This window comes from Toxotes jaculatrix, chromosome 8 (genome assembly GCF_017976425.1).
Source record: "Toxotes jaculatrix isolate fToxJac2 chromosome 8, fToxJac2.pri, whole genome shotgun sequence".
Lineage (NCBI taxonomy): Eukaryota > Metazoa > Chordata > Actinopteri > Toxotidae > Toxotes > Toxotes jaculatrix.
The window spans coordinates 14,528,502-14,549,013 of NC_054401.1; the positions used below are offsets into that span (position 1 = coordinate 14,528,502).

Sequence of the window (20,512 nt, forward strand, 5' to 3'; positions counted from 1 at the left end):
ATACACCCAAAAATTTCACATCAGTGCTACAGTGCTACATTTTGTACCAAGTACCGCAAAGCATTAGCGCCTCTTCTGGGATCCTCTCACAGTGAGTGTTTATTTTAAGCTTTTAAATTGTAAAATACAGCCAGTTTGACTTTAGAACTTCATGGTATGTGGCTACCATGCTGTAAAACTGAGTTATCTCCAAGATTGTGTCAGTTAACCTCAGAATGTCTTTCCTGGATCAGATGAAGCTTCTGGGTCTGATTCCTCTTTGTCTCACACTGATCCTGGCCTCTCCTGGTGGGTGACATCCTATGTTTAAGTTTTTGTTTTGAATTTTGTCTCAGAAAGTATTCACTTTTATAAATATATTAAAATCATTCTGATAATAATATAATGGTTTGGTTTGGTTTTAACACAGGTCAGCTGTGGAAGATTAATGTCCCTCGCCACATTAATGCAACATTGGGCTCCAACGTGACCATATTATGCAACTTTTCCTATCCAGAAATGTACCACACTGATAAGCTTCAAGTTTACTGGAAAAGGCGTGTGAAAAGTAGCTTCAACACTTATGACAATGACCAATATCAATATGTTTTTCACACTAATGACACATATGTGTTCGAGTGGTACAGAGGAAAGACCATGCTCATCGGAAATAAAGCGGAGGGTAACTGCTCCCTCAGGATCCTAAACATCACGCATAGCGATATGGGACTCTATGTGAGACTTATTGAAAAGGAACAAAAGTTCAGTTTCTATGACAAGTCTGTCTGCATTGATGTGTCTGGTACATCTGGTAAGAATTTCAGCAAAACATTTTAAATATGATCAAAATTATATTCATCTGCTTGAGTAAAGAGAAAATTAATTCAACACCTCATGTTCCTCATCTGGTGTACCACCGGTAAACTTAAAGGTATAACCTTTAAGTTTCTATCATCTCATTTACACTTCTCAAATGTGTATTCCTCAGTTTGCTAACAGGCTAAGTAATATTTCAGTTCAAACAGTTATGACAAAATAGTACCACGGGGTAAAATATAATCCTAATGAAAATTGTTACAAATTATTTAGATATTGTGAATATCACGAGTGGGCCAATTCTCAACCCTACAGACGCAAGCGGTAGGTTTTTACATTTATTTTACATTTATCTGTTTGTTTTTGGTTAAATCACAGTCTGATATTCGATTTCCTTTACTGAAAAGATAATTTTTCACAGAATTTGTAATTTTCCTCACAGTGGAGAGGACCCAGGACACTCAAATATATGTGTCCATCTGTGTTCCACTTTCTGCACTTCTGATCATTTTTCTTATCATTGGAATTTCCTGTGGCATTAAGCACAAAAGGTAACTTTACTTTCAGAACGTGTGAATTGAACGTGAGAATTTATGTTTCATGGCCATGATCCTGGTGTTATCCTTACGTAAACCATGTGCAGTCCCTCTTTACTCTTAAACGTTAGATTGTTACTTCACTTGTTACTGTACAGAATGATGTACATGCAGAATATGGCAGTAGAAGACATATTCATCTGCAAGAGGAAAAGTGTGTGTTATTATTATTCAAAGCAGGGTCTTTTCATACGTCATAAAATAATAACATATACTATAGAAATGTAAAATAGGCAGGCTCTCTTTTTTCAAAATTTAGCATGTTATTCACACTTACGTCCAGTGACTTGCCATGAAAATTCTTTTTTTTGTTTTACAGGAAACAGTCTTTCAGAAACGAGGAATCTGGATATTATGCAAACTTTAGCAGCGCATCATCAAATCAGACCCAAAGGTTTGTTATATGATACAATTTTTAAATCACATTAGAAGTGAAATGTTATTTTCTCTCACTGTGTATATGCATGTAAGCAATACAAGAACCAGAGCTTAGTCGTAGACACATTAAGGCTGTACTTGTAGATACTTTTGACTGCAGATTCGGAGCCTACATGTGAACTGACACATTGTTAATGACACATTTCTGATCCCCTGTTTCTCAAATTAGAATCCAAGCAAGTGCATGTGGCAAAAATCATGAAAATAAGAAACTTCCTGAGCTGAAGGTTATTGACGAACCTGTCTACATCAACACTGAGGTACAATACCCCATCTCATTTTGGTTTTAGTATCCAGAGAAAATGGTAGCTAAGACAAAAAAAAAACTGACAAGTCAGGGTACTCTAAACTACTTTATAACTAACCTTACTGTAACACTTCTGTTTTTGCAGGCCATTACAGATCAGATGGGTCAAAGTATGGATCGCATGGACAATGTATATGCAAATGTGGATTTTTCAAAATAGTACAAAAGCTGCATCTCACAAATACATTTGGACTTAAACTTTGTCTTAAATGCAATATTTGAATTTTGGATTGTTTTGTTGACATATCCATGTCCATGTGACAACATGTGGCATGGTGAGTAGGACGGATGACCACGTCACGTCTGTTTGTCCAGGGGCTGTTGCAAGCTATTTATTTATATTAATTCATATAAAGTGGTTTGGAATTCATTCATTACACTGAGTAAACATTGGAACTATTAATAATGTAGAGCTTATTATTGCTTTCACTTCAGTTTTGCAAGCTGTTTGTTACATTGCATGACTGTTCGTTTTTTTTTATGTGAGATTTATTCATAAAATCTTCTATACTAAAGTACTGCAGAGAGTGGGTTTGTGTAGTACTGAATAGCTGTGTAGCTTCACTTGACATTTTGTGTTCTGCAAATTACTAAGGTGTGTCTTTTCTAGTCTTTCTCAAGATGTTTTTTCTACTTAACTTCCTGTGTCATCTGTGCTGGGACTGAAACTTCTGTTTTTTCTTTTAATTCAGTCATCGATCCAGAGATCAAATTATTACTTGTACTATGATGTTTCATTTAAGGACATTATCAAAAATAAAGGGTTAAAAGTGGTTGTCTTGTGTTGCTGCCTGTCCTGTGATCTAAGGAGTCCAGTACTCTTCCACTGCACTGCAACTGGTGTATCAAACTGAACTAAACGAATGTTGCTACTCTGTAAATAAAGCCTGAATGCCTGTGGTAAATAAAGCGTAAGTGTGAACCCTGTTACTGTGGCCACTGTTGCTTTCATTTTGCTCAGCAGTAGCTGCAGAGTCCTTGAACTTTGATTCACTCCCTCTGCTAAACTGTGACAGATACTTTGACTGTTACATAAAGTACTGGACAGTGTCACTTTGTGTTAATATAACTGAATGTCCTGTTAATGGCTTTGTTAAACAATCTAATGGTTGTACGCATTTTACTTCCCATGCACATGCCCAACTAAATGTGACAGTGTATGTTGTCATATTGAAAGGACCTTTTTTTCTTTGTGAGGTTTTTTGATCTAATTTCATTGACCATGACATGGCAAAATTTAGGAATGAATACTTCCCCTATGTTGGTTTCCTCAAAAGGAAATGTGGTTAACTGCGGTATTTCCCTCAACAACCAAAACAGCTTAAACTTAAAATATCTGAAATGTCCATGCAGTATTTTTTTTTTTTTATTGACAAAGAATTAATTACCTTGTCTTTCACCTCATCTACACTCTGCCCACAAGTTGTATCGTAGACAATCCAATTCCCTCAATGGTAGATGGCCTTTAAAGGCCCTGTTTTTTTTCATCAGTATTGAGGCAAACTGTAGCTTCTGTGCATGACTGGACCTCTGTGTTCTTTGGCCTTGCTTTTTCTGTTCATGTGTTTGTGATCAAAGTATCAAAACAGAAACATGTTACATGGTGGACAAATAGGAGAAAGTCATCACTTACAGTATTGCAAAAGCTTCTGTTTCCAAGGCCTCTGTTGTAGCTGTATAAACACCAAATACTGCCTCTATGAGCTCAATGCATTTGGCAACACTTGCAATTTTAAAGGGTGAAGCCTGACTATAAATATAACACCCAAAGACAGGGAATAAATCTCACAAGCACTGAAAGTGCAGGCATATCCACTGAGCTGTTAAGAGGATTTAGAGGTGAGTGACATGTGCAGAAATACAATAGAAATGAAAGTGTCTTCACTGACTTTATGCTGTTTCACACTTTTTTTTTTCATCAGTGATGTCGCTGAAGGTGCTGCTGTCCTTTCTGCTGTTACAAGGTGAGTCTCAAATTAAAACGCTGCTGCATTAAATACATCATCTTATACTCAAAGATAAATCAATGTTCTTTCTTGTTCCTAGTGACCCATGGTATCCAGTCCCATACTGGCCAATGGACCGCAAATGTACCAGCAAATATTCCTGCCCTGCTGGGCTCCTGTGTGGTTATTCCCTGCACCTACACTTACCCCAAGCCCACCTCAAAAATGAACCTGAACAGGCGGACTGGATTCTGGAAGAAAGAGAATACGATTGTCTCGACCAATCTCCCCAAATGGAAACTGAGTAACGAGTACGCAAAACGAACCCAGTTTTTGGGAGATCTGCGGTCACACAACTGCACCATGCTGCTGGATGGTGTGAGGAAGACTGATGTTGGCCCTTTCTACTTCAGGATAGAAATGCCACAATACAAAAGCTTCTCCTACACAAAAAATGCAGTGTCCATCGATGTCATTAGTGAGTATTGTATAGATTGTTTGAGGGATTTTTGAGACGGCACACTTGATAATGATTGATTCATTCATTGTGTTAAGAGCCATGTTGATATGATGTTTAATCTCCACAGGTGATCCACAGCCTCCCTCTCTGTCTGTGAGGGTGTACGATAAAGTAACTGCCTCCTGCTCTGTGTCTCACTCCTGCCCATCCATCCCCCCTCAGTTCACCTGGAGTCGCTCTGGAATCGTCAAGCACCAATCAAAGATGCTGAATAAATGGAACTGGGAAACGGTGTCGAAGCTGACCTTCAAACCTCTGCCCGCTGATTTCAGCAAGCCTTTAAACTGCACAGTGCAATACAGAGGAGGCCAGCAGGCAATGAGCTCCACAAGAATATGACGTGAGCCCAGTTCATGACCCAAATTTCTCCTTTCATTCTGCATGTTAAATGAATTCATATCACATATTGTTCATCTTACAGTTGTTGCATTCGCTCGCTGTTCACGCAGATGTTGACTGTTGAGCTGATTCTGTCCACTGCGAAAGAGAGGTTTTACTCTGCTATCTGGTGTGATAACAGATATACTGTTGGACCAGAATTTGATCATTAACACTGTGAATTAAGAACACAATCTATCAATTAAGACATACGCAACATTTCCTATTGGGCAGAAAATACTGCCTGGTCTCTGCGATCAGCAACACTTTAATCGTTATTTGCCACCTCTTATCTGCTGTGCTATTGTATTGTTTGGAAGAGTTTCAATCCAGTGTTTACTGTGTCTGATTGACATTAAATGCTTTTTAAATGCAACTTTATTCATGTGTTTACTGTGTTTGACATGTACAATTGTGATAGGAAAAGATGTTCCTTATTAAAATTGGTGTGATAAATATAGAATGGGCATCTTACCCCACTAGGTATTTCCAGGTTGTATGATTTACAAAAACAACATAAGTGCATGTGTTTTTTTTAGTTGTTTATGATGTATACTAAAGTAAAATAGTTTTAAAAGACCAGTTAATCTAAATATGAGAACACTTCAATGAGGTCTAATTTTCAAAGGCTAAAACAAAACAACTTGTCAGACAATATTTGAAAAAAAGTCTATGAATAATAATTGTGGGTAATTCTTCCCTAACCTTTTCTGTTAATATGAACAGTCAATAAGCAGTCAGCAAATTGATTTTTTTTTTTTCAGATTTAATGCTGTTTGTGTCATTTAATGTATGTAGTTTTTACACAGCCACATAAATTAGACCACATAAAAAATACAGATGTGGGTGGAAGATTTCTCTGAGGCATTTTGTTCCAGGTGGCGGGGGTCTCTCTCTTTCACTCAACAAAAACAGAAATGTGTAGGTGTTGTCAAAACAAACAGATCTATTGGTTGAGTTACTTCAAAATCTGCTGTTGTGCATAATGTCAAAATAGATGAAAGCCCTCATGTGTGTAAGCAACACAAAGACATAACCGACCTTCCTTTGGCTGTCACAAGCTTTGTTCTTTGTGTTCCTGTCTCTGTCAGCCAGAGTGTCACTTTGTGCTGTTTATGTGGTGGACTCACTTGGGCGGGCATCTTCCCCTCATTTTACCTTACATGTAAAATCAATAGTGAGAAGGTGTTTTTGCGTTTGCCATCACTTCAGTATTTTTAGTCAAGACGGTTACCTGCTTCCTCTTTTCCTTCCTGTCATTTTACAGTAAAACTCTTTCTCTACATGAAGAGGTGCTGCCACACAAGCAGATATGTTTGTAAAACAGACATTCTTAGAATCAAATAGTTAATATGGCCTCTGGATTTTTATGTCAAGGTACTACACCTCTTTTTTGAAAATGCTGTGTTGCTGTGATGGAAAAAAGCCCAGTGAGGCTTTTGCTTTTGCAGCAGTGCACAAAAAGGGTGACACGAGCCGCATAGCAGCAGGAAACAGGCCTTTCAAAACTTAAGCAGAACTTTAGCAGCTATGTTCTTATCTAACACTATGATAAAGAAAAGAGGAAGTTCAAAAGGCACACTTGTAGTGTAACCCGTATGTGTTCTTATTGGACGGCTGATACTGTATAACAAAAAAAGTTCTCAAACATGTTTACGAGCAAACGATTACAGGAATTTAATGATAATTAATCACAACACATGATATATTATTGTTATAAAAAGTCAGGAAAAGTTCAAAAGCATAACTGCAAACACAAGTGCATTTAAAGTCATTTTAAGACATGAGCAACTTTCTTTGGAAAAAGTAGTATGTGAACTGCAGCATGCACAAAAATAACACTTGTGTCATAACAGAATACAGGAAATAGCAGGTACAGCCGTATTTATTTATTTATTTTTTCACCACTGTCTTGACCCACATCATCTGGACAACATGAAGATCTGCAGCTGCACCAGTGGATTCAACGATGTTACATATTGGCATATATAGCATCATCCAAGTCAGTCTGTGTAGGAAATAAAATTAACTCAGTCTCTTCTTTCACACATGGAAATAATGAATGACTGCAGAAAACTTCACATACCTCCATGTTGCCGTATATGTGATCAGTGGTATGATACTGATACTTTTCATCATCGCAGTCCATCTGTTTTCTGAGAAATCAATGCAGAAAGCAAACATTTTACACCCAGCATACGGCAGCATATACACAGACAATGCAAGATTAGCTTCCTCATTTCATTTTAAATCATGAGGAAATATTCACCTAAGTTTGGAATATTATTATTATTATTTGGAATATTATTCCAAACTCGGGTGAACAACAGTAACCTTTTCATCGTAGCACACTGGGAGCGCTCTTCAGCTTTGGTTGCCTCCATAGCACTCATGTGAGGTGTTGCCGTGTTTCCAGGTGTCCGCCTACTGGAAAAATAACTGTTTTGAATTTATGAGCCTGAAAACAAAACACTTCTTACACCACCACTGAAGCTAGAGATGCAGAGTGCAAGTAAACCCACTGCTCCAACCGTGGTCCAAGTGGTGTGGATAAGACAGATTTCCACTCTATATTAACATGCACATAAAACATAATACAAACAGGGCTGGCAGTGCACAAAGTTAGAGGGCCAGCATTCAGATTACAGAACAGTTTACAGTACTGATTACAGTTATGATAGGAAACAGAGCACAGAAGCAAAAAGCTGTCATGACTGGTAATTATTTACATTACAGTTGGCAGAGAATATTAATCCAAAATATATCTGAAGCAGAGTGGAACATTACACATAGTAATGTGTTAGAAAGAGATAATTGTAGACAATAAATAATTTTTAAAAACTACTGGAAGAAAACACAGTAACTTTACTTTTTCTTGCTTTCAGTGAGAGGAAACATTTTCCATACCAACTTACCATTTTATAACAAATCCCACTGTTATTAAAAGTATCACCAAACCCACACCTGCTCCGACGGCGATGTACAGATTCTGCATCTTACCTGTCCAAACAGAAACCATGTGTAGTCATATTTCTCTACAATTCATGCTAACATATTAGACGTTATGTGTTTGACACATAAACGCTCATTTACCATTGACAGGTAAAGAGAGTGAGATGCTGGCATTGCCCACTGTGTTGTTTGCCAGACAGCGGACAAACTCAGAAGATCCAAAGTCCACCTGGACTGTCCCAATGGTAACCGTGCCGTGTCCCTTTATCGTGGTGACAGGCAGGACTTTGTCAGAAAGCACAAAATAGACCATGCTGGGAGGCCAGGACGTCACAAAGCACATACACTTTACCACATCCCCATGTAAGGAGCAGGAGGAGACATCCTGAATCTCAGGGGCATCTGTAAGGACAAGTAATGCAGTTCTGAGTTAGCCATACTCCTATTTCATGTGTTTAAATTGAAAATGATAGTTGCTGTTAGGAGGGTGAGCATTGCTGGAGCAATTGAGCTGCACAGCTTCTTTACATCAGACTTGTACTCAAACTTCACATTCACTGGGACGCCTGCATGTAAACATACAAGTGTTCATGATGTGATTACTGAGGCCAACACACATACAAAAATGAGATGATAAGAATCTACAGCCATGCCAGCAAACAAATTAATAAATAAATAAAAACAAACCCTGAATCCAGCATTTAATGTATCATCACCCTAAAACTGGTGAAGTTCAAGTCAGGATGTCTGAAGCATCGGCTTTTACTGTCACCACTGTTGTATATACTTACAATTTACTTTGAGGACTTTGGATATTTCCTGCTGCCCTCCCTTGTATCTCACAGTGCATAGTAAAGGCTTGTTGTGATCAGGTCTGGTAGGGTGAAAGGTCAGAGTAGCTGTTGACACCCACTGACCATCTCCAAGCTGCTGTGAATGTGAATGCTGCTTTCCAGAGTGACTCCAGCTGAAGACAGGGGGAGAGGTGGGACAGATGGGAGACACAGAGCAGGACGCCTGAACAGTTTGACCCTCCACTACTTCCTCTTGCATAGAAATATCGATTTCTAGTTTACCTGTAACAACAAGAAAGGTTATGATAAGCAATAGCAAACATCCTAAGTCCACTGTTATGTATATAAGGTAGAGCACTTAATGTACCAGGCTGTTTGAAGCAATGCTGCGTGTTTTGAAGTTTTGTTTTCTGGCATCACTTGTTTCAATTAAAAAAAAAATAGAAGCATTTTATTTGATGATCACAAATCATAAGCCTTCTCAAATTAAATAAGATAATTAAAACAAACTGGAACTGAGTGCTAAAACATGTTACAGAGGAATGTGGGGTAAAGGTATAGAAAGAACAATGCTTCCTGTTTTTGAGTGGAGGCCCCCCAGATGAGAACTCAGTTCTGGTTTAAAAAAAAAAAAACACTGCACTAGAATGGAAACTTCATTTTGGTATTTACTTTATGTTTCCACAAAATTAGCTCTCACTATTCACACTCTAAACATCCAGGTCACAACAGTCCAAAGGTTTTCAAAGTCTGATTTCAAGCTTTAGGACAGATAAATATGTTGATAGAACTGCTGTGAGCACGACGCTTAACATGTAGGAAATCTTAACACGGTACTGCATCTGTCTGTAGAAATGAAACTTAAGTTGTTTGAATAAGAATGCTTTTGATGTCAAGACAATGAAATGAACCATAGACATAAACACAGTTGAAAGAATCATTCAATAACGTAAGGAAAGTAAACAAATTATTTCAAAATGTTCCGTCTGTGCTCTGTTCCCACTGATCAGTGTAACGACTGGTGACTAGGGCTGATTAACTACAAAAAAAAATGCTCAGATATGCAAAAGGAAAACATTACGAGAACACCAAAGTTAGACTCATGGTAAAATTAAGGCATTAACTGTAATGTTAATTCCTTAATTAACTACGATATAAAGACGTTCTTTGAAAGTTGTTTATATTACTTACTAATCATTGTAATGGTGACTGTCTTTTCTTTGTAAGAAAACTTGTCATAGTTTTCCAAATCAATCCTGAAAAAAAAAGGCCCTTGGTCACTTTGTTTGAGGGGATCGATCTTCAGTGAACAGTTCTTCTGTGTGACGTCTCCCAGCAGCTCTGTCCGACTCCGATAGTCCTGCAGAATTTCTGACTCAACTGGGTGATAGATGGCATGACTTGTTTGCTCCATCCAAATCCCAGTGTATTTAGTGATATTCCTCTCGAGGTCTGGGTAGTTAAATGAGCAGGGAATCACCACACAGTATCCGGGGAGACCTTTTACTGAGGAAGGCAGGTTGATGGTCCAAGACGAGCCTTCAGTCTGATGAACAACTGCAGAGTAAAATGTGATGAAATGAAAACAAAAGAGTGAAAGAGAGCCCACATAAAAACAAATTCACCTGAAAATTCATTTCTTTGACTGAACAAAGGAGATAATAACACACCAAAAAAAGACAAAAAACAACTGTACTTCTAGTGAACGCAGAATGGTTACTGGTGGATATACAGTATAGAGAAATATAATATACCTTTAACGCAGAACCACAGAAAGAACAGAGGCCATTTCAAAGCATCCATCTTGTCTTCTCAGGGTCTGACCTGCAAATAAAGTGACAAATATTTCCACTGTCACCTCCTTCTGATGGGAGATGACTTGTCTAGTTTCCATTCCACTTTTATTATACCACGCATCCACTGTGTTACACACAAATCTAACTTTTGTCTCATCAGACACATATTAGGGAAGCTTATTGTACACTGTTGCCCATAAAGTTAGAATAATTTTGTTTTCAGACACATTCCTCTTTTTACTCCTATTTATACACATCAGTAATCACATTAGAAGAGATTGATCAATAAAATTTTGCGAAGATATACACTTCCCCTATTTTATTTTTTGTGAGACACATGAACCACTTCATGAACTCTAGACTCCTTAAGCCCTATTACCACCGATCAAGAACACCACTTGCACATGGAGTTAACCAAAAACCTATAAACCTCTAAAAATGTGGCCTCTTTAATTATTCATTTGATACATATTTCATATAAAGCCTTATATCCTCCAATGACTTACTGTACGTACTTTAAATATATTAATCTGTGAGTAGGACCCTTTCTGCAGAAGCTCAAGCATTAATGATTGAAACACAGAGGGTGTGAGACCATTTAATTTTTTTAACAGTGTCACTTAAAAAAAGTTATTGTCAGTTGTTAAGTTAAAAGTTGTCAGTGTTGCTGTCATTTGCTGTATAACAATTTGTTATTTGCACAGGCCATGTGTGAATTTGATTGTTCTTTTAGACAACAAAGAAAACAGTGACCAAACTATAGACGACACCACAAACAAGTGAGTACGAAGACCTGTTTTTGAGCAAAACATTTAATCAAGAGGCCAAAACAGTATCATTAGTAGTTGTCCAACAAGCTTGATTACACCTGAGGTACAAGCGCGACTCGACTGCACTGTTAAGATCTAATGCAGTGATACAAGATCCATGTTGTACAAAGATGAAACACTTTCCTGTACAGCACATACTGATTGAAAGCAGTAACATGCAAACTCATAAAAAGTCAGTAGAAGTTCAGCTAGTGAGAATAAAATATAAACAACTATTACTGTACCTCACTCTGTCTGTATCAAAGATGTAGAGTTGCACAGACAGGATTTCCTTGTCTCAGGTGATTTTTTTTAAGTCAATGCCACAGGATATGTGCTGTCATGTGTGAGCTCAACTTTTTTGTTACCAATATTGAAACATCTCTTTGCCTTTGACTGGAAATTATAATAAATGTTTTAACACGTCTTTGACAAAAAAAGAAAAAGAAAAGGAAGCTTTTTTACTTTGTTATATTTAATGTAAAAACAAGAACAAAAGCAAAGGTTCCTGTCACATGGTCACACTCTCTGTTCAGTTCACACCTTCAGTGTTGTGGTGTGAGAGTCCTCTGTGACAGACCTCCACTGTTGCAGCAGCACCACAAGGGCTGTTTGCAGTAAACCCCCTTCAAATACCCCACCTCTGGCACAATGGCTAGAGCCGGCTCTGATGAAGCCGGTGGATGCTGAGTTACTCTTGACAGAAAATGTGATGATCTAAAAGTTTGGGATGTGCAAAGAGCAAATCTGTGGATTCAAAACAAAAAACGAAACACAGAATTAATAGCAATTACACAATACCTGAAAAATACAACTGTACTTAACTAAAAAAAAATTCTTTACCTGTTTACCAAAAGAAACCTCCGTGATGTCCCTCCGTGCTGCTGGTTTGTCTGTTGAAGTTCCAGCACTGATTTAGAAGTGTCAGGCTCCTCCATTTTAAAGACCCTGTCCCTGCAGGACAGACCGAGGGCCTGACCTTGTCTCGCATCAAAGGAACCATCCACGTTTGAGTGTGTGTTTAGGCAAAGATTAGCCTGCCTGCTGCCTCCGACGCTGCCACAGCCTTTGTCAACTATGTGGTTTAATCATGTGTGGACCGTCCTGTCTTGTGTTCATCATGCATCAGTAGCTCTGCTCCGCTTACATCTGCCTCGACGGGAATACATCCACCGTGGCTCCCGTCGGAACTTTCCCTACAACAAATACAACTCCATCAAGTCATTCTGGTCCACTACTCCACGGCCACCGATGAACACCGGTCGCCCAGCTGATCACAGTGTGTTAGCCCGCCTAGCTAGGTACGGCTAACACGGCTGACAAACTCAGCACCACTACTGCCAGCTTTGGTCTTTTCAACATCCGCTCACTCACGCGTAAGGGACATTTTTTTTTTTTTTTTTGCGGGATCTCCTCGTTGACCGTAAGCTTGACTTTCTGTGTCTAACTGAAACATGGCTGCAGCCTCACTCGATGCTACTCCTCAGGGGTTTGTTTACATTTCTCAACCTCTTGACTCCGGCCGAGGAGGAGGTCTCGCGAAAATTTACCGCGAGAAGTGGAGGATAGCACCTGTGAATGACCTATTCCCGCTATTGTTTCCACTCTGTATCGCCCACCAAAGCCTAACGTGGAAGTTATCACTGACGTTGCTGCGTTCCTGACACCTCTCCACACTCTCACCAAACTTAATACTTATGGGGGATTTAATCTACTGCTCAGGTGTTACACCTGTTGACTGCAAAGCAGATTTCCTCCCTCTTTACAGACTATTGTATTTCTGAAGCCAAATCCATGTGCTATTCTGGTTTAATCAGTTCTAATGAAGGAAACTCTAAGGCCCTCTTCTCCCTCCTTACAAACATTGCAAAAAAAACCCTGGAATCACTTCCTCCTCACCTGTACTCCTCTGATTTCTGTAATTCTATGGTGTCATTTTTCTCTTCCAAAATCAAACATATTCACCAGCATCTTATACCCACCTCTGCTCCAAATTCACCAGTCCCAGTTCCATTTGCCCCCACCCATTCAACTGAACTTTGAACTGTGGGTCAAATTCAGACTTCAGAGGTCATAGCCTGAAAATATTTATAGTATAACCAAGCAACATGCTCTTCAGAATATTATTTTATGTGTTTGTTGACTGCAGTCTTCACTAAACCTGTACTATGTATCTGTACTATGTTTTTATATTGGTCACTATGCAAATTATGGTTGCCATTGTTTTATTTGTTAATAATAAAATGGTCTGTTCTTTGTTTTTTCAATGGGCGTTTGGCTGGATGGTTTTGAAGTTAGGAACTGTGACTATGGAAAACATGTTGTAACCAAATGATGCATCCTGTCCATTCTTCATTTTTGAACCAAAAACTGTCACTGTCATTTTCCATAACACATTTATCCCCACTTAACTACTACATTGCTGTAGTTCTGCTTTCCCCTGGAATGCAAAGGAACATCTACAAGAACATTCAGTCACTAACAAAGATCCACATCTGTTCTGTTTCTCAAAACGAACACACTGATCACATTAGTGCCTAGTATATTTTTAATGAAGAGAATGAAACCTCATCTCCCAAACTTCCCAGCTGGTCAGACAAAAAGTCAGAAAAAGTTCAAAAGCATAACTGCAAACACAGGTGCAGTGATCACAAAGTCATTTTAAGACACAAGCAACTTTCTTTGGAAAAAGTAGCATGTGAACTGCAGCATACACAAAAATAACACTTGTGTCATAACAGAATACAGGAAATAGCAGATACAGCAGTATTTATTTATTTATTTATCCATCATTGTCTTGACCCACATCATCTGGACAACATGAAGACCTGCAGCTGCACCAGTGGATTCAACGATGTTACATATTGGCATATATAGCATCATCCAAGTCAGTCTGTGTAGGAAATAAAATTAACTCAGTCTCTTCTTTCACGCATGGAAATAATGAATGACTGCAGAAAACTTCACATACCTCCATGTTGCCGTATATGTGATCAGTGGTATGATACTGATACTTTTCATCATCGCAGTCCATCTGTTTTCTGAGAAATCAATGCAGAAAGCAAACATTTTACACCCAGCACACAGCAGCATATACACAGACAATGCAAGATTAGCTTCCTCATTTCATTTTAAATCATGAGGAAATATTCACCTAAGTTTGGAATATTATTATTATTATTTGGAATATTATTCCAAACTCGGGTGAACAACAGTAACCTTTTCATCGTAGCACACTGGGAGCGCTCTTCAGTTTTGGTTGCCTCCATAGCACTCATGTGAGGTGTTGCCGTGTTTCCAGGTGTCCGCCTACTGGAAAAATTACTGTTTTGAATTTACAAGCCTGAAAACAAAACACTTCTTACACCACCACTGAAGCTAGAGATGCAAACTGCAAGTAAACCCACTGCTCCAACTGTGGTCCAAGTGGTGTGGATAAGATAGATTTCCACTCTGTATTAACACGCACCTCTATGTGCATGACTCAAGTATTTAACTTTCTCTCTGATGTCTGTTTACAGCTGAATTTCTTATGTTTAACACACACATCATGAAAATAGCATTCAGATTAAAATGCTTCAGCTAAAATAATTTCCATACCAACTTACCATTTTATAACAAATCCCACTGTTATTAAAAGTATCACCAAACCCACACCTGCTCCGATGGCGATGTACAGATTCTGCATCTTACCTGTCCAAACAGAAACCACGTGCAGTCATATTTCTCTACAATTCATGCTAACATATTAGACGTTATGTGTTTGACACATTCTAAAGACTCATTTACCTTTGACAGGTAAAGAGAGTGAGATGCTGGCATTGCCCACGGTGTTGTTTGCCAGACAGCGGACAAACTCAGAAGATCCAAAGTCCATCTGCACTGTCCCAGTGGTAATAGCTCCATGTCTCTTTATCGTGGTGACAGGCAGGACTCTGTCAGAAAGCACAAAACTGACCATGCTGGGAGGCCAGGACGTCACAAAGCACATACACTTTACCACATCCCCATGTAAGGAGCAGGAGGAGACATCCTCAATCTCAGGGGCATCTGTAAGGACAAGTAATGCAGTTTACTCCTATTACATATGTTTAAATTGAAAATTCTGAACGTTCTCATTACATTTTGTGGATTGCTTACTTACATAACACTCTGAGCTGCACAAGGCTTGACTTGCCTTGTCCTCGTTTGTTGGTGGCAGTACAGTACAATGCACCTGTGTGCCTGGACACATTTCGCAACGTGTAGAGGTTTCCCCGATGAAGCTGAGTACCAGTTTCATTGTACCACTCATAGCTGCTGGCAGGAGGGTGAGCATTGCTGGAGCAATTGAGCTGCACAGCTTCTCCCTCCTTTACATCAGACTTGTACGTAACCTTCACATTCACTGGGGCGTCTGCATGTAAACATACAAGTGTTCTTGATGTGATTACTGGGGCCAACACACATACAAAAATGAGATGATAAGAATCTACAGCCATGCCAGCAAACAAATTAATAAATAAATAAATACAAAAAACAAACCCTGAATCCAGCATTTAATGTATCATCACCCTAAAACTGGTGAAGTTCAAGTCAGGGTGTCTGAAGCATCGGCTTTTACTGTCACCACTGTTGTATATACTTACAATTTACTTTGAGGACTTTGGATATTTCCTGCTGCCCTCCCTTGTATCTCACAGTGCATAGTAAAGGCTTGTTGTGATCAGGTCTGGTAGGGTGAAAGGTCAGAGTAGCTGTTGACACCCACTGACCATCTCCAAGCTGCTGTGAATGTGAATGCTGCTTTCCAGAGTGACTCCAGCTGAAGACAGGGGGAGAGGTGGGACAGATGGGAGACACAGAGCAGGACGCCTGAACAGTTTGACCCTCCACTACTTCCTCTTGCATAGAAATATTGATGTCAAGTCCACCTGTAACAACAAGAAAGGTTATGATAAGCAATAGCAAACATCCTAAGTCCACTGTTATGCATATAAGGCAGAGCACTTAATGTACCAGGCTGTTTGAAGCAATGCTGCGTGTTTTGAAGCTTTGTTTTCTGGCATCACTTGTTTCAATTAAAAAAAAAAAATGGAAGCATTTTATTTGATGATCACAAATCACAAGCCTTCTCAAATTAAATAAGATAATTAAAACACAAACTGGAACTGATTGCTAAAACATGTTACAGAGGAATGTGGGGTAAAGGTATAGAAAGAACAATGCTTCCTGTTTTTGAGTGGAGGCCCCCCAGATGAGAACTCAGTTCTGGTTAAAAAAAAGACACTGCACTAGAATGGAAACTTCATTTTGGTATTTACTTTATGTTTCCACAAAATTAGCTCTCACTATTCACACTCTAAACATCCAGGTCATAAAAGTCCAAAGGTTTTCAAAGTCCGATTTCAAGCTTTAGGACAGATAAATATGTTGATAGAACTGCTGTGAGCACGATACTTAACATGTAGGAAATCTTAACACGGTACTGCATCTGTCTGTAGAAATGAAACTTAAGTTCAGCTGTTTTACCATCAGTTACTAAAAACGAGAAGAGGGCAACTAGTAATAAATAAGGAACTGAGAGTCCCTTTGTTGTTTGAATACAAATGCTTTTGATGCTTTACTTTAGTTAAAACTTGAACTTTCCAATTCAAGACAACTGAAATGAATCATAGTTACCTATAATTCTCATGCAGAGCACTTTCTCTTGTTTTCTACAAATGTAATATCACATCTGAAGCTGAAAGAATCATCCAATGACGTAAGGAAAGTAACCAAATTATTGTAAAATGTTCTGATTGTGCTCTGCTCTCACTGATCAGTGCAAATGACTATTAATTAACTGCTAAAAAAAAAAGCTCAAAAATAAAAAATGTCAAAAGGAAAAAGGTTGTGAGAACACCAGAATTAAAGAGAGAATCATGGTAAAATTAAGGCAACTGTAATGTTAAAAGACGTTCTTTGAAAGTTGTTTATATTACTTACTAATCATTGTAATGGTGACTGTCTTTTCTTTGTAAGAAAACTTGTCATAGTTTTCCAAATCAATCCTGAAAAAAAAAGGCCCTTGGTCACTTTGTTTGAGGGAATCGATCTTCAGTGAACAGTTCTTCTGTGTGACGTCTCCCAGCAGCTCTGTCCGACTCCGATACTCCTGCAGAATTTCTGACTCAACTGGGTGATAGATGGCATGACCTGCTTGCTCCATCCAAATCCCAGTGTATTTATTGATCCTCCTCTCGGGGTCTGGGTAGTTAAATGAGCAGGGAATCACCACACAGTATCCGGGGAGACCTTTTACTGAGGAAGGCAGGTTGATGGTCCAAGACGAGCCTTCAGTCTGATGAACAACTGCAGAGTAAAATGTGATGAAATGAAAACAAAAGAGTGAAAGAGAGCCCACATAAAAACAAATTCACCTGAAAATTCTTTTCTTTGACTGAACAAAGGAGATAATGACACACCAAAAAAAAAACAACTGTACTTCTAGTGAGCGCAGAAAGGTTATTGGTGGATATACAGTATAGAGAAATATACTATACCTTTAACGCAGAACCACAGAAAGAACAGAGGCCATTTCAAAGCATCCATCTCGTCTTCTCAGGGTCTGACCTGCAAATAAAGTGTCAAATGTTTCCGTCTCATCTCCCATCAGTCTCCTTCTGATGGGAGATGAGTTGTCTAGTTTCCATTCCACTTTTATTATACCACGCACCCACTGTGTTACACACAAATCTAACTTTTGTCTCATCAGACACATATTAGGGAAGCTTATTGTATTAATCATCATTTGAGAATTCCTTTTTTTTTCTTACCATGTCTTGTGGCATCAGCAATTCTCACCTAAGCTGTATGTTGCTGTGTGTCAAAGGGTCTAAATAAACAAAACATTATCGTAGTCATGCATTTGCGATCACACTAACTTTATATCACAACTGTGCCATCCAGCTGCTCTCACTTCCTTCTTTGGACACAGAGGAATTTGATTTATTTTAGTTATCATGACTTCCCCTATTTTATTTTTTGTGAGACACATGAACCACTTCATGAACTCTAGACTCCTTAAGCCCTATTACCACCAATCAAGAACACCACTTGCACATGGAGTTAACGAAAAACCTATAAACCTCTAAAAATGTGGCCTTTCATTATTCATTTGAAATTCAGATCATATAAAGCCTTATATCCTCCAATGGCTTACTGTACGTACTTTATTTGAATCTGTGAGTAGGACCCTTTCTGCAGAAGCTCAAGCATTAATGATTGAAACACAGAGGGTGTGAGACCATTTAATTTTTTTAACAGTGTCACTTTAAAAAAAATGTCAGTGTTGCTGTCATTTGCTGTATAACAGTTTATTATTTGCACAGGCCATGTGTGAATTTGATTGTTCTGTTAGACAACAAAGAAAACAGTGACCAAACTGTAGACGACACCACAAACCTGAGTACGATGACCTGTTTTTGAGCAAAAAATTTAATCAAGAGGCCTAAAGAGTATCAACTGTCATGACTGGGTAGCCAGGAACACGAGGGAAGTGAGGGCCCAAATGTAGAAACCCCAAGACAGGTGATGAGAAAACTAAAAATCTTTTAATTAAACTCAAAATCACTGGAAGTCCAGGGCCAGAGAACAAAACTTAGACAACTAAAGACAAAAAATGCAAGGCACGGGTACACAAACAAACACGAGGAAACAATACAGGTAAAGACAAAGGCAGACTCAGGTACGGACAAAGACAAACTGACAAGGACACAGGGAAACAACAAGGTAATGGGCAACAGGCGACACCAATTAGGACCGGGCAGACAAATGGAGGGAAACTAGACAAAGACAGTAAGTAGAACAAGACCAGATGCTGGTCCAGACGCTAGGGACAAGACTTCACAATAAAACAGGAAACTACTAACAAAACTCAAGAAACTAAAGAGATGACAGTCAAACAGTCAATGAGTTCAAATAACAAACCAAAGGTGTTCAGAAAAACCGCCCTCTTAGGGGCTGATCATGACATCATCAGTATTGGTCCAACAAGCTTGATTACACCTGAAGCACAAACGTCATTTGCTTCAGTGAAAGGACTCGACCGCATTAAGATCTAATGCAGTAACACAAGATCCATGTTGTACAAAGATGAAACACTTGTACAGCACATACTGACTGAAAGCAGTAACATGCAAACTCATAAAAAGTCAATAGAAGTTCAGCTAGTGAGAATAAAATATACTTTTTTGATATCAAACTTATATCAACAAGAAAAATGACTATTACTGTACCTCACTCTGTCTGTATCAAAGATGTAGAGTTGCAAAGACAGGATTTCCTTGTCTCAGGTGATTCTTAAAGTTAATGACACAGAATATGTGCTGTCATGTGCGATCTTAACTTTTGACACGTCTGAGAAAAAAAGAAAAAGAAAAGGAAGCGTTTTTACTTTCCTAGATTTAATATAAAAACACGAACAAAAGCAAAGGTTCCTGTCACATGGTCACCTCCTCCTCCTCCTCTGTTCAGTTCACACCTTCAGTGTTGTGGGGAGAGAGTCCTCTGTGACAGACCTCCACTGTTGCAGCAGCACCGCAAGGGCTGTTTGCAGTAAACCCCCTTCGAACACCACAGCTGAGAGGATCCTCTGGCTGAGTTGCTGAGTAGATTTAATTGTCCAATGTGAATTCAGTCAGTCATGGACACTGATCTCCAACAAAAGCAGGATTCAGCATTGCACCCCTGTTTGGATAAAAACTGTCACACTCTTGGACAGCTAGGTCAACGTAACCGATGCTGCGAGTGAGCTGGACCTTTTTCACAGACAGACTTTGCTTTCTTTCAACTCTCCAGAGATCCTCTTCACATTGTGTCAAGAAGTCCTCCAGCTTGACTGTGTCTTCTTTCTGGCGCCCCCGGGACAGTTTCCTGGGAGTGGGAGTGATGAAGCCGGTGGATGCTGAGTTACCCATGAAAGAAAACGTGCTTGATCTAAAAGTTTGGGATGTGCAAGGAGCAAATATGTGGATAAAAAAAACAACAACATAGAATTAATGCATTAGTAATTACACAGTACCTGAAAAATGCAACAGTGCTAAACTAAAAAAAATTTTTTTTGTTACCTCTTTACCAAAAGAAACCTCTGCGATGTCCCTCTGTGCTGTTGGTTTGTCTGCTGAAGTTCCAGCACTGATTGAGAAGTGTCAGGCTCCTC

The 20,512-nt window shown here is 38.9% G+C and overlaps 3 protein-coding genes across 8 annotated transcripts; 1 reads left to right on the top strand and 2 right to left on the bottom strand.

Moving 5' to 3' along the window:
- The first annotated feature begins 34 nt into the window (after positions 1-34).
- LOC121185608 (sialic acid-binding Ig-like lectin 12) lies at positions 35-3,063 on the top strand. The gene is made up of 8 exons (XM_041043865.1): positions 35-91; positions 234-288; positions 410-790; positions 1,069-1,119; positions 1,238-1,346; positions 1,711-1,785; positions 1,999-2,089; positions 2,222-3,063. Exons 2-8 carry the CDS (start codon positions 234-236, stop codon positions 2,294-2,296), a joined length of 837 nt encoding a protein of 278 aa, XP_040899799.1. The 5' UTR covers positions 35-91; the 3' UTR covers positions 2,297-3,063.
- Positions 3,064-6,614: 3,551 nt separating this feature from the next.
- On the bottom strand, positions 6,615-12,830 carry LOC121185594 (myelin-associated glycoprotein-like). 3 transcript variants are annotated; one of them, XM_041043841.1, is made up of 10 exons: positions 12,175-12,830; positions 11,577-12,078; positions 10,481-10,550; positions 9,918-10,283; positions 8,724-9,008; positions 8,074-8,334; positions 7,896-7,980; positions 7,315-7,404; positions 7,067-7,136; positions 6,615-6,988 (listed from the first exon to the last, which is right to left on the bottom strand). In XM_041043841.1, the coding sequence occupies exons 3-10, from the start codon at positions 10,527-10,529 to the stop codon at positions 6,953-6,955; spliced, it is 1,242 nt and encodes a 413-aa protein (XP_040899775.1). In that variant the 5' UTR covers positions 10,530-10,550; positions 11,577-12,078; positions 12,175-12,830; the 3' UTR covers positions 6,615-6,952. The 3 variants fall into 3 exon arrangements, with proteins under 3 accessions (XP_040899775.1, XP_040899773.1, XP_040899772.1); XM_041043839.1 differs by having other exon boundaries at positions 6,616-6,988; positions 7,315-7,407; positions 11,875-12,078; positions 12,175-12,829; XM_041043838.1 differs by having other exon boundaries at positions 6,616-6,988; positions 7,315-7,407; positions 12,175-12,829.
- Positions 12,831-13,861: 1,031 nt separating this feature from the next.
- On the bottom strand, positions 13,862-19,714 carry LOC121185592 (Schwann cell myelin protein-like). 4 transcript variants are annotated; one of them, XM_041043834.1, is made up of 10 exons: positions 19,590-19,714; positions 17,856-17,925; positions 17,299-17,664; positions 15,960-16,244; positions 15,476-15,727; positions 15,121-15,381; positions 14,940-15,024; positions 14,551-14,643; positions 14,303-14,372; positions 13,862-14,224 (listed from the first exon to the last, which is right to left on the bottom strand). In XM_041043834.1, the coding sequence occupies exons 2-10, from the start codon at positions 17,902-17,904 to the stop codon at positions 14,189-14,191; spliced, it is 1,497 nt and encodes a 498-aa protein (XP_040899768.1). In that variant the 5' UTR covers positions 17,905-17,925; positions 19,590-19,714; the 3' UTR covers positions 13,862-14,188. The 4 variants fall into 4 exon arrangements, with proteins under 4 accessions (XP_040899768.1, XP_040899769.1, XP_040899767.1 ...); XM_041043835.1 differs by lacking the exon at positions 19,590-19,714 and adding an exon at positions 18,129-18,361 and having other exon boundaries at positions 14,551-14,640; XM_041043833.1 differs by lacking the exon at positions 19,590-19,714 and adding an exon at positions 18,129-18,339.
- Between the last annotated feature and the right edge of the window lie 798 nt (positions 19,715-20,512).

Excerpts from the sequence above, each read along its gene's own strand:
- LOC121185594 (XM_041043839.1), bottom strand. The coding sequence starts at position 10,529 with ATGGATGCTTTGAAATGGCCTCTGTTCTTTCTGTGGTTCTGCGTTAAA. Across the intron at positions 10,284-10,480 it reads TCTGTGGTTCTGCGTTAAAG|TTGTTCATCAGACTGAAGGC; the intron begins GTATATTATATT and ends TTTACTCTGCAG. Across the intron at positions 7,137-7,314 it reads CAGTGTGCTACGATGAAAAG|AAAACAGATGGACTGCGATG; the intron begins GTTACTGTTGTT and ends TTGATTTCTCAG.
- LOC121185592 (XM_041043834.1), bottom strand. The coding sequence starts at position 17,904 with ATGGATGCTTTGAAATGGCCTCTGTTCTTTCTGTGGTTCTGCGTTAAA. Across the intron at positions 15,728-15,959 it reads CAAAGTCCTCAAAGTAAATT|ACGCCCCAGTGAATGTGAAG; the intron begins GTAAGTATATAC and ends GTTTACATGCAG. Across the intron at positions 15,025-15,120 it reads ACTCTCTTTACCTGTCAAAG|GTAAGATGCAGAATCTGTAC; the intron begins GTAAATGAGTCT and ends CTGTTTGGACAG.
- LOC121185608 (XM_041043865.1), top strand. The coding sequence starts at position 234 with ATGAAGCTTCTGGGTCTGATTCCTCTTTGTCTCACACTGATCCTGGCC. Across the intron at positions 289-409 it reads ACTGATCCTGGCCTCTCCTG|GTCAGCTGTGGAAGATTAAT; the intron begins GTGGGTGACATC and ends GTTTTAACACAG. Across the intron at positions 791-1,068 it reads TGATGTGTCTGGTACATCTG|ATATTGTGAATATCACGAGT; the intron begins GTAAGAATTTCA and ends CAAATTATTTAG.